The following is a 13658-nucleotide window of genomic DNA, read 5'->3' on the forward strand; positions in this document are numbered from 1 at the left end:
AAGGAATTAAGGGCTACGGGGAGAATGCGGGTAAGTGGAGTTGAAATGCTCATCAGCCATGATTGAATGGCGGAGTGGACTCGATGGGCCGAATGGCCTTACTTCCGCTCCTATGTCTTATGGTCTAACTGCAGAGCTACAGCCAGTCTGTAAACAGGATCCCCAAGGCTCCCGTCACTTGGGATTTTAATACCCTGACTCATTCCTACATTGTTCCAATAAAGTTCAACACTAACAAGAGGAAAATGCACTTCACAGTCTTCCATAGCCAACAATTTCAGATCGCAGTCTCTGTCCTCACTTATTCAGCCAGCAATTGCTGCCACTGACACCTCCTCTAGACCCAGCTTTTAATACCTTACATCTTTCATTCATTCCAAACCCGTTGTGCCTTATGCCTTATAACATCCTTTGTATAAATTCATCTCTTTTGCCCTCTACCCCACCATTTCCTCTTCATACGCACAACCCTTTTCCTGAGTTTGCTAAAACCTGTTCTGTCTCTAACTTCTCTCTGTTTTGATCAAACGTCCTTGACATGACTCACTAACTGCTTTTCTCTCTACAATTGCTTCCAAGAACTGCCAGCGTTTGGGTTAATTTCTAACTTCCAGTACCACAAAGCTCTGATTATGCAAAAGAAAAATACTTGCTCTGCTTGGTAGCATCATATCGAGTGGAGGAAAATATTAACTGGAAGGAATTAAAACTATCTGAGCTAATTAACCAGGCAGACTCCTGACAATGTGTTACCTGGCAAAGCTGGAGAGTTCATCCTGTTCTCGTCCAGGCAGAGAAGGTAATGATGGGTTTTAATAGATGTGTTCATCTTCTATGATATGGGTTGTCCCCAAGACACAACTACAAACTTCCCCAAGTTCCCAAGTCTCCATGTCTTTCTCCATGGTAAACACAGGGAGAAATGTTCACTGAGGACCTCGCCCTAGCTCCACTTTGGTCCTTGAGGGGTTCTATTCTCTCTCTAGTTATTCTTTTTCCTTCAATATACTTAAAGAACCTCTTTGGATTCACCTTAATCTTCTCAGCCAAGACTATCTCGTGCCCCCTTAATTTTTCTTTGAGCTATAATGAAGGGTTAAGCAATAATGTGACCCTAGACTGTAGCCGAGCTGAAGCCAAAGGCTGTGTATGAATGGAGTTTATTTAGGAGCCAATACTCTGAAAGCTTGTGATTTTAGCTCAACCTGTTGGCCTATAACCTGGTGCTGTGTGACTTGACTTTCTCCAGTAACAACCACATTAAGCTTGAAGAAAGCTGTTTGGTTTTTCCTGCAGCTGTTACTGTATGCTCTGGCTCTTAACCAGTAAACTCGAGTCTTTACAAATGTAAACCAATCCTGCAAACAAGTGAGCGTTGTTGGAAAAGGATCACAGAGCAGCAAGTCCTAACACAACAGGACCATTTCAGTGAAAGCTTCAGACTGACAGCATTGAATTGCGTTCCCAGTCTTACACCCTTTCCAAACACTCCCGACTTTTTCCAGGCAGTGTCAGCCTGAGGGGGAGTGGGGTTAGAACTTTCACTAATTCCAGTCTATGGTTCATAATTGTAATTCGAATCTATTTATCTGTAATAAATGGTAATTCTGGTTAAATCCATTGCTTTCTGTCAACCTGGATCAGAAAGGCAAGTCAATTGAGGATTTCTTCAATCTTATTAAAATGTTTAATTTTTGTAATGACTCCAGGAAAAGCAGAGCTTGAAATTCAGCACGATACCCCAGTGATTCCTGACAGTGCTGAATCAGAAGGGAATTAGGTAACTGGTTGAAGGGGATGACATTCAGGCCCACTGGGAGAGAGCTGGGGAGTCAGCGAGTTCTTTCAAAGAGCCAAATGGCATGGTCCTGCAGAGTGTAATTCCAATACTTGCGATTCTTTCCCTCTCTAATCCCCTTTTGAAAATTGTTATTGAATCTATTTCGACTGCTATATTAGGGCAGCATGTTCCAGATCCCAACAAGTCCCTGTGCTATGTTAGTCCTCCTTCAGAAATCCCCCTTCTCCCAACTCTCTTTAATCTGCATTCCACTGGTGACCAACCCCCCTGTTAAAGTTTCGTTCTAAACACTCTCCCCTCACTACGGATATAGATCTGGCCACTCTGTGGGTGGTGTGTTGTTATTTTTACTTCACTCTGGCAGGATTTACTGAGAAGGAGTCCCTTGCAATTCCTGCTGTTCTATGAAAGGATACAACCACCATCGGTTTTTCTTTGAGCTCAAACCCATTGACTTCCTTGAGGGCCTTGGCTGCAGCCTTCTCATTGGGAAGCCCAATGAAGGCCTGGCCCTTCATCCTCCCTTCTTTCATCAGTCGGATGTCAAACCTGCAAAGGCACAATAACTTTGTTTTATTAAACGATAATGCATCATTCAAAATCAAAACCACCGGAACAGATATTGGTTCATTCATGTGACAGCTAGCTGTTCACAACACCCTGTTCCACAGAGCTGGGCTACATGCTCACTGGCCTACACTGGCAGCTGGTCCAGAGAGAGTTAGAATTTTCATTTCTGCATTCAAATCCATCTGTGGATATAAGTCCTCACCATTTCGGTAACCTCCACCAAGTTTCAAGTGTTCTGTAGCTTTACTTCTTCCTCCAGTCACAAATCCCTCCTTACCTCTGTAACGCTGTCCTGCTCCACATCTTTCAACATATCGAGACTTTTCCAATTCTGGCCACTGTCCACCCTGGTTTTAGTCACTCTATCACTGACCTTTCCTCCAGCTGACAGAGGACCAAACCTCTAGAATCCCCTCCCCACGTCTCCTCATCTTTCCATCTCACATCCCTTCCTCAAGACACTGTTAAAAATCTACCACTTTATCCAAGCTTTTGGTCAGCTATCCTAACATTTTCTTACATGGCTCTCTTTGTTTGTGAAGCACGTTGGGACGCTTCTTTAAAAGGTGAAAATAAAGTTATAAGCAGGAGAATAATTTAATTGTTGGATAGAATTTCTACAATATTTAAGTTTTGGCAGGACAAAATTTGAGTATTGTGGAAAAAAAATGAAGTGTGATGGAATCCTTGCAACTTGCCTGGATGGGGCAGCCCCAACAACACTACAGATGCTTAACACCATCCAGGGACCAAGCAGCTTGTGGCTGACACCACCACCAACACTTAGGAGCAGTAGTGTCTATCTACAAGCTGCACTGCAGAAATTCATTAAATATCCTGAGACAGCATCTTCTAAACTGATAAGCACTTCCATCTAGAAGGACAGGGGCACCAGATACATGGGAACACCACCCCCTGCAAGTTCCCCTCCAAGCCACTCCCCATTCTGACTTAGAAATGTTTCACCGCTCCTTCAGTGTCACTGGGTCAAAATCCTGGAATTCCCTCCCTAAGGGCATTATGGGTTTACCTACAGCACATAGACTGCTGCGGTTCAAGAAAGCAGCTCACCCCCACCTTCTCAAGGGCAGCTAGGATTGGCAATAAATGCTGGGCCAGCCAACAACACCTACATCCCAAAGATGAGTTTTATAAAATGCATTTTGCCTTGCACTCATCAGGACATTTTGCAAGAATTCAATCTCAAGGGGAAAACCAATTTATAGTGCATGAGGTGAGTGATAGTTGGTTGACAAATGGACTCTTAATTGGTGGAAGTGTTGCCATGGAGAATGTAGCCATTAATTCTGATTGACAGTCAACAGCCAGGATACATTTAATGTCAGGCTTACAGAGTGCTGTGCTCATGAGTCCTGGAAGTTACGTATCCTCATACACAGGCCCCTGTGGCAGAGGGTTTGAGCAGCGTTGGAGCGCATGCTTCTGAGCTGTTTGGGTAAGTTTAAAAAATAAGGAATGATATCACAGAAAAATTTGCAGTTAATGTTAGACATCGTATTTCAACCCCAGGAATTTTGAAAAATGTAAATTTATAACCTAGCAGAGAGATAGTAAGAATTTATAGACACAGGAAAGGGGAGCTGATTTGTCACTAAAGGCAAGGAATTTATTCTTTCAACAAATCTACGTTTAAAATTAATAGCATAAAACAAATAATTTCTACTTGGCCTAAAGTTTGGTTAACCATAATTTAACTGAGTTGAAACTTTATTGCTGGAACAGCACAGCAGGTCAGGCAGCATCCAGGGAACAGGAGATTCGACGTTTCGGGCACAGGCCCTTCTTCAGGAATGAGAGGCAGAGAGCTTCTTCAAGGAAGGCATCCTTGTAAGAGGATTCGCAGTAGGTTGAAATCTTCGAGGAGAAAGTGAGGTCTGCAGATGCTGGAGATCAAAGTTGAAACTTTATTGCTGGAACAGCAAAGCAGGTCAGGCAGCATCCAGGGAACAGGAGATTCGACGTTTCGGGCACAGGCCAAAGAATCCTGAAGAAGGGCCTGTGCCCGAAACGTCGAATCTCCTGTTCCCTGGATGCTGCCTGACCTGCTGTGCTGTTCCAGCAATAAAGTTTCAACTTTGATCTCCAGCATCTGCAGACCTCACTTTCTCCTCCATAATTTAACTGAAGAGAGACCGAGGGGTTTAGGTATACAGCTTCCTGAAAGTGGACACGGTGGTAAAGAAGGCATTGAACATACTTGCCTTCATTATTCAGATCACTGAGTATAAGAATTGGGACATTATGCTGGGCTAGTACGGGACATTGGTGAGGCCACCTTTGGAGTACTGTGTACAGTTCTGGTCACCCTGTAATAGGAAGGATATTATTAAATTGGAGAGGCTGCAGAAGTTATTTACCAGAATATTACTGGGACTGGAAGGTTTGAGTTAAAAGGAAAGGCTGGATAGACTGGGACTTTTTCTCTGAAGCATAGGAGGTTGAGGAGCATAGATAAGGTGAAAAGCAAAGGTTTTCTCACTCGGTTGGAGAATTCAAAACTAGAGAGAGTAATTTCAAGATGAAAGGAGAAAGATTTAAAGGCACCTGAGGGACAATCTTTTCACACAGAGGGTTATTCGTATGGGGAATGAACTGTCAGAGGAAATGGTAGATACAGGTACAGTTACAACATTGAAAAGACAGTTGGACAGGCATTTAATAGGAAAGATTTAGAGGGATATGGGCCAAATGCAGACAAATTTGGGAAATCACTAGTTTAATTTAAGAAAGCAGGTCGGTATGGATAAGTTGAACTGATGCTGTGTGACTCTTTGAATAACAGGGTAAGAGTCCTGGGTGTTACATATCCCGCAGTACATGGTAAGTCTCCTTTCCTCTTGTATAAATGACAGTTTTGTTTTTACTTTGATATTTCTTGCAAAATGTCCAGGTGAACGTATGACAAAAAACTTCAACAAAATACATCTCTCTCCAGGAAAACTCAAGCTTCAGTCCCATTGCAAACACTAAAAGATAGATTTGTATTTTCACAGACCCTATTATCCTCACAGGATGACCAAAGGTTAGTTAGTTAATGAGGATTTTCTCTGACGTGTAGGCAGTGTTTAAATGTAGCAAATGAGGCAGCTAACATGTGCACAGCAAGATCCCACAAACAGCCCTGTGAAAATGAAGAAGGGCTTATGCCCGAAATGTCAATTCTCTTGTTCCCTGGATGCTGCCTGACCTGCTGCGCTTTTCCAGCAACACATTTTCAGCTCTGATCTCCAGCATCTGCAGACCTCACTTTCTCCCCAAAATGACCAGATCACCTATTTTCACATATACCGAAGTAGATCAGGGATGGAGGTGTTGTCATATCTTTTGCGTTCCTTCAAGTAGCAAATGCACCTTTCTACTTAACACCCACTCCAAAGTCAATGCCTTCAACACTGCAGTCCCCCTTTAGTAATGTCCTGGATTGAAACTTTATTGCTGGAACAGCACAGCAGGTCAGGCAGCATCCAGGGAACAGGAGATTCGACGTTCCGGGCACAGGCCCTTCCTCAGGAATCCAGGAATGTCCTGGATTCCCTAACCTGACCAAGGTTCTCACATCTACTCCGTGAAAATTGCACCCATATCGTCCTGTGGTCTTAACAATATAACAGAGAAACAGAAACCAGATCTCTTACATGTTCCTCTCAGTTTGCGATGAGAAATCAACGTATCTGCCAAAGATGAACTTCAAATCCTGGAATGAAATGAAAGTGAGAAAACACTGCTTGCACAAACTTCCTCAGCCTGCAGTGAAAAAGAAAAGGAGCAAGCTGCATAGGGATCTGGGAAAGAGGTTACCTTCTCTTCAACTTGTTTGGAAAGGTTCTTTACGTACAGGCGACAGGTCGGTTCACCTGGATTGTAATTCTTAAACAACGAAATGCTCTCCATCTCTGCAAGAAGAAAATCACATACTGTGTATACCAACGGCAATATAGGAACACGAAGAGGTCATTCATCCCCGAGACTGCACAGCCATTCAAATCGATCACGCCAAGCCGTTTCTCAACTCCAATAAAAAGCTACCAATCTCAGTTATACATCTTCAATTGACTTCAACATCCCACTACCCCTAAACAGCCCTGATCTGACTCTGAGGTTACAGACTCTCCCATTGGAAGATGACCAAACTTTAAATTGTACTGGCTTCATTCTCACCAATGATTGGTGCATTAAGGTTAGTAATTGGCACTGCCTCTGACCCCCACACTCACCATCTCTGGAGATCCTTCCTTTGGCCAACTGTTTCTTGGAAATGAACTCAGAGGGAATTTCTTCCTCTTCCTCCTCCTCACTTTCATTTTTTGAACATACAGGTGTTGGTTGGATTTTCCCAAATCCTGAATTTTGAGGTTCGGAATTCTCTTGTGGCTCTGTAAAAGTGTCATCAGGAAACCGGAGCTTAACAACCAATCACAGCTCAGTGCCAACAACCTCACATTGAATCCACTCATTTCTCACAATATCTTTCATCCGGAATGTCACTGGATTCAACATACTGGCCATTACGTAATTTATTACAAGGCCTCAAAGAAATAGATCTCTCCAACACTTCACAGGATCATAATTCAGACACTGAGCCCCATGAGATCGTTTAATCAGAGGTTTGCCTTTTAAGGACCATCTTAGAATCATACAGTACAGAAGAAGCCCTTCAGCCCATCAAGTCTGTACTGCTAAAACGTTAAATCTACCCTACTCCCACTTTCCAGCGCTAGTCCCATAGCCTTGAAGTTAATGACATTACAAGTGCTTGCCCAAGTACTTTTAAAAAGTTGTGAGATTTATCAACTCCTCCCAGGCAGTACACTCCAGACATCCACCACTCTTTGGGAGAAAAGGGCTTCCCTCAAATCTCTTCTAAACCACCTGCCTTCCATCTTAAAAGTCTTGTTACTGTTTTGAAACTGACCTTCAACTAAGGGGACAGCTGGTTTCTATCCACCGTGTCCATGCCCCTCGTAACCTCAGACACCTCCATCAGGTCCCCCCCTCCAAGCCTACTCTGTTCCACAGAGAATGCCCAGAGCTTATCCAGCCTCTCCGCATCGCTAAGCTTCACCACCCCAGGCAGCATCCTGGTGAATCCCCTCTGCATCCCATGCTGTATAATCCCATCCTTCCTATCGTGTGGGGACCAGAACTGCACACAGTACTCCACCAAACTCCAGTGTAATCTCCCTGCTCTTATCATCTATCCCTTGACTGAAAAAGGCAAGTGCCCTGTGTCCCTTCTGAACCACTCTATTAACCTTTCCTGCCACCTTCTGGGATCTGTGGATAAGCTCCCCAAGATCCCTCTGAACTTCCTAGTGTCTCATCATTTAAAAACTCCCTTGTTTTGTCATTTCTTCCTGCTTCACCTCACATGTATCAGGGTTAAATTCCATCTGCTTCTGATCAGCCATTCTAACCAATCTGTAAATTGATCTGTAATCTAACACCTTCCTCCTCACTGTCAAACACCCGGCCAAACTCTGTGTCATCTACAAACTTGATCACCCCTCCCTTGCCCATACCCCACATTTTCTTCTATACTTCCCAAACAATAAGGGACCCAGCACTGATCTCTGTGGTACACCACTGCACACCAGGCTCCAATCACACAAACAGCCTTCGACCACCACCCTCTTGCTCCAAGAGGATTTTGGATCCAACTTGTCACGTTACTTGAGACCCCCATGTGCCTTTATATTTTTTTTTAATCAGTCTCCCTTGTGGAACCTTATCAAAGATTTGGTTGAAATCCATAGAAACTACATCAACTAAATCCATAAAAACCCGCCTCATTCAAACACTCAGTCACCGCCTTAAAGAAACGCAAACAAATTTGTTTGGTGTGTCCTCCCGCTACCAAGCCATGCTGACAATCCTGTTCAAACCTAAATACAAAACATTAATTCTCTCCTTCAGAATTTTCTTCAATAGTTCCCCAGGCACTGATGGGAGGCTCACTACCATCGAGGAGATGGGCTCATGTTCTGGAGTTAGGTGCTGGCCTTTGGTAATGGGACTGCTGCAGTTCTCAACTGACAGTAAATCAGTGAGACATCAGAAATCATTAACCTACTGTGAAGGGCTTTCAGGAAAGGAGAATAAATGTCTTTGTTTTTTCACTGGGACAGAGTGCACACTGGTTTCATGACAGCCTACCTGTTCGATGATCACCTCCTCCCTCCAACAAGCTGCTAGCATCGACAGAGATGTGGAATTCAATTTTCTTTTGACTGTGAGGCTGCGGCTGGTCAAAGACTTCAGACGGTGGAACAACAGGATGCGAGCTGGGAAGGCACAGGGAGATATAAATCAACCTTCACTAGAAGGTGGGACGAAGCAGCAGGAAGAAGCCACTTGGCCTTTCGAGCCTGCTCCACCATTAATGAAACCATGGCTGAAACAAACAATGCTGGGGAAACTCAACAGGTCGAGCAGCTACTGTGGAGAGAGAGAAACAGAATAAACAATGTGCCCCATACGACTCTTCAGAACCGCTCTGATTAGTGGAGGTGAGGCTAATAAATGTTTTTTAAGAAAAACGTCAATTATAGTCACAGTGTCATAGAGGTGTACAGCATGGAAACAGACCCTTCGGTCCAACCCGTCCATGCCAATCAGATATCCCAACCCAATCTAATCCCACCTGCCAGCACCCGGCCCATATCCCTCCAAACCCTTCCTATTCATATACCCATCCAAATGCCTTTTAAATGTAGCAATTGTACCAGCCTCCACAACATCCTCTGGCAGCTCATTCCATACACATACCACCCTCTGCATGAAAAACGTTGCCCCTTAGGTCTCTTTTACGTTTTTCACCTCTCACCCTAAACCTATGCCCTCTAGTTCTGGACTCCCCAACCCCAGGGAACAGATTTTGTCTATTTATCCTATCCATGCCCCTCATAATTTTGTAAACCTCTATAAGGTCACCCCTCAGCCTCCGACGCTCCAGGGAAAACAGCCCCAGCCTGTTCAGCCTCTCCCATAGCTCAAATCCTCCAACCCTGGCAACATCCTTGTAAATCTTTTCTGAATCCTTTCAAGTTTCACAACATCTTTCCGATAGGAAGGAGACCAGAATTGCATGCAATAGTCCAACAGTGGCCTAACCAATGTCCTGTACAGCCCAACATGACCTCCCAACTCCTGTACTCAATACTCTGACCAATAAAGGAAAGCATACCAAACGCCTTCTTCACTATTCTATCTACCTGCAACTCCACTTTCAAGGAGCTATGAACCTGCACTCCAAGGTCTCTTTGTTCAGCAACACTCCCTGGGACCTTATCATTAAGTGTATAAATCCCATTCTGACTTGCCTTTCCAAAATACAGCACCTCACATTTATCTAAATTGAACTCTATCTGCCACTTCTCAGCCCATTGGCCCATCTGGTCAAGATCCCATTGATCTCTGAGGTAATCTTCTTCGCTGTCCACCACACCTTCAATTTTGGTGTCATCTGCAAACTTACTAACTGTACCTCTTATGCTCGAATCCAAATCATTTTATATAAATGACGAAAAGCAGTGGACCCAGCACCGATCCTTGTGGCACACCACTGGTCACAGGCCTGCAGTCTGAAAAGTAACCCTCCACCACCACCCTCTGTCTTCTACCTTTGAGCCAGTTCTGTATCCAAATGGCTAGTTCTCCCTGTAATCCATGAGATCTAACTTTGTACCAGTCTCCCATGGGGAACCTTGTCGAATGCCTTCCTGAAGTCAATATAGATCACATCTACTGCTCTGCCCTAATCAATCCTCTTTGTTACTTCTTCAACAAAACTCAATCAAGTTCATGAGACATGAACATACAAAGCCATGCTGACTATCCCTAATTAGTCCTTGTCTTTCCAAATACATGTACATCCTGTCCCTCCGGATTCCCACCAACAACTTACCCACCATCGAGGTCAGGGTCACCGGCCTATAGTTCCCTGGCTTGTCTTTACTGCCCTTCTTAAACAGTGGCACCATGTTTGCCAACCTCCAGTCTTCCGCCATCTCACCTGTGACTATCGATGATACAAATATCTCAGTAAGAGGCCCAGCAATCACTTCGCTAGCTTCCCACAGAGTTCTAGGGTACACCTGATCAGGTCCTGGGGATTTATCCACCTTTACCCATTTCAAGATATCCAGCACTTCCTCCTCTGTAATATGGACATTTTGCAAGATGTCACCATCTATTTCCCCACATTCTATATCTTCCATGTCCTTTTTCCTCAGGCTGATTTTTGCTCTTTGCAACATTATAAACCTCTTCTTTCAATATAAAACTATCTGTCATTCCCTAAGTGAGTCATGGATGAGGTTTACTTGCTATTTTTGTTTTTTACTGAAATGTATTCTTGTTGAATATTTTGAATTCTTTCTTTCAACAGTTTTCATTATTTTTTGCTGTTTTACATTTCTGTCTATTTAGCCAATCAACATTTTGCCTGTTCTCTTCTGATTCCTATTTTGTTGACTTTGTTTAATTTTAAAATTCTTGGTTTGGAGAGCAGTTTTCCTATTTTCCAATTTAAAGTAGGATGTAATTGTTTTATGAACACTACTTCTTTTCCAAAGAGATTACTGATTAAACACGCCTCAAATCTCCATCAAAAATAAAAACAGAAATTGCTGAAAAATCTTAGCAGGTCTGGCAGCATCTTTGGAGAGAAATCAAGTTAATGGTCCAGTCCAGTGATCCTTCTTCACAACAGACCCAATCAAAAACACTTGGTTGCACATAATATTGTTCCTGGAAATAGAGACATACAAGGGTAGATAGTAAAAGTTTTTTTTCCTGGGATGATGACGTCAGCTACAAATTGAGGGGTGATAGATTTAAGACAGATGTCAGAGGCAGGTTCTTTACTCAGAGAGTGGTAAGGGCGTGGAATGCCCTACCTGCTATTGTAGCCAATTCAGCCACATTAGGGGCAATTAAACAATCCTTAGATAAGCACATGGATGATTTTGGGATACTGTAGGGGGACGAGCTGAGAATAGTTCACAGGTCGGTGCAACATCGAGGGCTGAAGGGCCTGTTCTGTGCTGTATTGTTCCATGTTCTTATTATTGGAAATGCATTCACAAGATTATCTCCCAAAAATCTTTTATTGTGATTGGAACCAGGTGGACCTAATTGACTCTGGGATCCTTAATTGGTCTCGTTAACGTGGGCCAGTCAATGAGCCCTGGCTGACAGATATAACCAGGGGATTCAGAGTCTTCTCATTTCAGGGACTGACTCTGAGCTGACTGGCCAGAGCCAGTGTACTGTGCATGTGGAAATGAAGGGTGATTTGGTGATGGGATACTGGCCTCTGGGCAGTTATTTCACCTTTGTTAATCTCATCGGTCTTCTCTATATTAAGATTAAGTTTTAAATTTTCTTTGTTATAAGCACCAATTATTTCTTATTCAACCCCATCAGAGTATTTCGAGCTGCATTTTCTGATCTTTGCTGTTTCTAATCGCCACCCAAACTTAACCCCATTTGGAGATATTTTGTTTTTTGTTATTGGTTTTTCTCCAAAACATGACAGCAGAACAAGGTGCAATCACAAGCAATAAACAACTGTTAACAAAACCCCAACCAGACTCCCCACGCATTTACCTCTCTGCAATACAAAGATAAAAACAAACAAACAACCCAAATAAATATAAACATGTACAAAGCACAAAACCATAATAAATTAGACCTGCAGTAAGATAACTGTACTACCAAAAGAAAAAGATGGAGATTTTTTGAATCTCGACCCTTTTTCCCAATAATTCCAAAGTTCCAGAAAACTGTAACAACTTATAAAACAGTAATTTGCACCAAGAATTTGAGGAAATCAGCTCCAACACTGAAAAAACCTCCCAAATCGAGCAGCTCTTACAGACACAATCTTCTCCCATCCTCCATTTTGGATTACCCAGAATTCTGTATAGTTAGTAAGTTTGCAGATGACACCAAAATTGGAGGTGTGGTGGACAGCGAAGACGGTTACCTCAGATTACAATGGGACCTTGATCAGATGGGCCAACGGGCTGAGGAGTGGCAGATAGAGTTTAATTTAGATAAATGTGAGGTGCTGCATTTTGGAAACGCAAATCAGGGAAGGACTTATACACTTAATGGTAAGGATCTTTATAGCTTTAAATTAAGGGGGGGTAGATATAGGACTGATGTTAGGGGTAGGTTCTTCACTCAGCGAGTCGTTAGTTCATGGAATGCCCTGCCAGTAACTTGGTATGCTTTCCTTTATTGGTCAGAGTATTGAGTACAGGAGTTGGGAGGTCATGTTGTTATGTACAGGACATTGGTTAGGCCACTGTTGGAATATTGCGTGCAATTCTGTTCTCCTTCCTATCGTAAAGATGTTGTAAAATTTGAAAGGGTTCAGGAAAGATTTACAAGGATGTTACGAGAGTTAGAGGGTTTCAGGTATACTGAGAGACTGAATAGGCTGGGGCTGTTTTCTCTGGAGCGTCAGAGGCTGAGGGGTGACCTTATAGAGGTTTATAAAATCATGAGAGACATGGATAGGATAAATAGACAAATCTTTTCCCTGGGTTGGGGGAGTCCAAAACTCTCCAAACTAGTTTGTGTCTCTAAACTAGTACAAATATGATGGGTTGAATGGCCTCAGTCTGCACAGTAGGATTGTCTGAACAGCTGCAGCATTCCTGATTAAATCCATCTTCCCAGAAGGTCTGCTTTCCCAGTTTATTCCAGCTGTCCTACAGTAATCCCACCCTGGGGCCTATGGGGGAATCATTCCGTGATCCTCAGACTGATCCTCAGATCCTCAGAATCACCGATCTGTGTGTCCAATCCACAGCCTGATCATACGAGCCATCAATGTGAAATAAAGAAGATGGGAATCTATTTCTCAATTAACTCAGGGAACGTTACTGTCTGCTCAGCATGTGGGAGAATGAAGCTTCATTGAAAGATTAAAAACTGAAATCCAATTCTCCCTGAATCACAAATCAATAGGGAAAGAGAATGAGCTCAGAGCTGAGCTGAATGAGTTTCTCAACAGAAATAAGGATCTGACTGATCAACAGCCTCATGATTTTCCATCCAGGAACACAACCATTCCCCGTGGAACACATTCCCCACTCCTGATGATTGAGAAATGCTGGATTTATTCGATAGCCAGGCTGGGGACTTGAAGCTGATTGGTCAGTTGTCAGGTGAGTTCCTGATACTGTCCACTTGCTGGAACAGCCAGTGATCTGGGATCCAGTCTGAGGATCACGGAATGATTCCCCCATAGGCC

General features: G+C 43.3%; 1 protein-coding gene across 3 annotated transcripts in view; it reads right to left on the bottom strand.

Annotated features, from left to right (window-relative positions):
- rnpc3 (RNA-binding region (RNP1, RRM) containing 3) overlaps positions 1-13658 on the bottom strand; it is a 51483-nt gene that overhangs the window by 10718 nt on the left and 27107 nt on the right. For all 3 annotated transcript variants that reach the window (XR_006312914.1, XM_043698544.1, XM_043698543.1), the window contains exons 9-13: positions 8546-8673; positions 6607-6765; positions 6191-6285; positions 6028-6086; positions 2218-2350 (exon numbers count right to left, since the gene is read on the bottom strand). Coding sequence is in view for 2 of the 3 variants with exons in the window: in XM_043698544.1 (XP_043554479.1) it covers positions 2218-2350; positions 6028-6086; positions 6191-6285; positions 6607-6765; positions 8546-8673 (574 nt within the window). In the remaining variant the exon portion in view is untranslated. The remainder of the gene's footprint in view (positions 1-2217; positions 2351-6027; positions 6087-6190; positions 6286-6606; positions 6766-8545; positions 8674-13658) is intronic.

The sequence above is a fragment of the Chiloscyllium plagiosum genome, chromosome 11, assembly GCF_004010195.1.
Source record: "Chiloscyllium plagiosum isolate BGI_BamShark_2017 chromosome 11, ASM401019v2, whole genome shotgun sequence".
Taxonomy (NCBI): Eukaryota; Metazoa; Chordata; class Chondrichthyes; order Orectolobiformes; family Hemiscylliidae; genus Chiloscyllium; species Chiloscyllium plagiosum.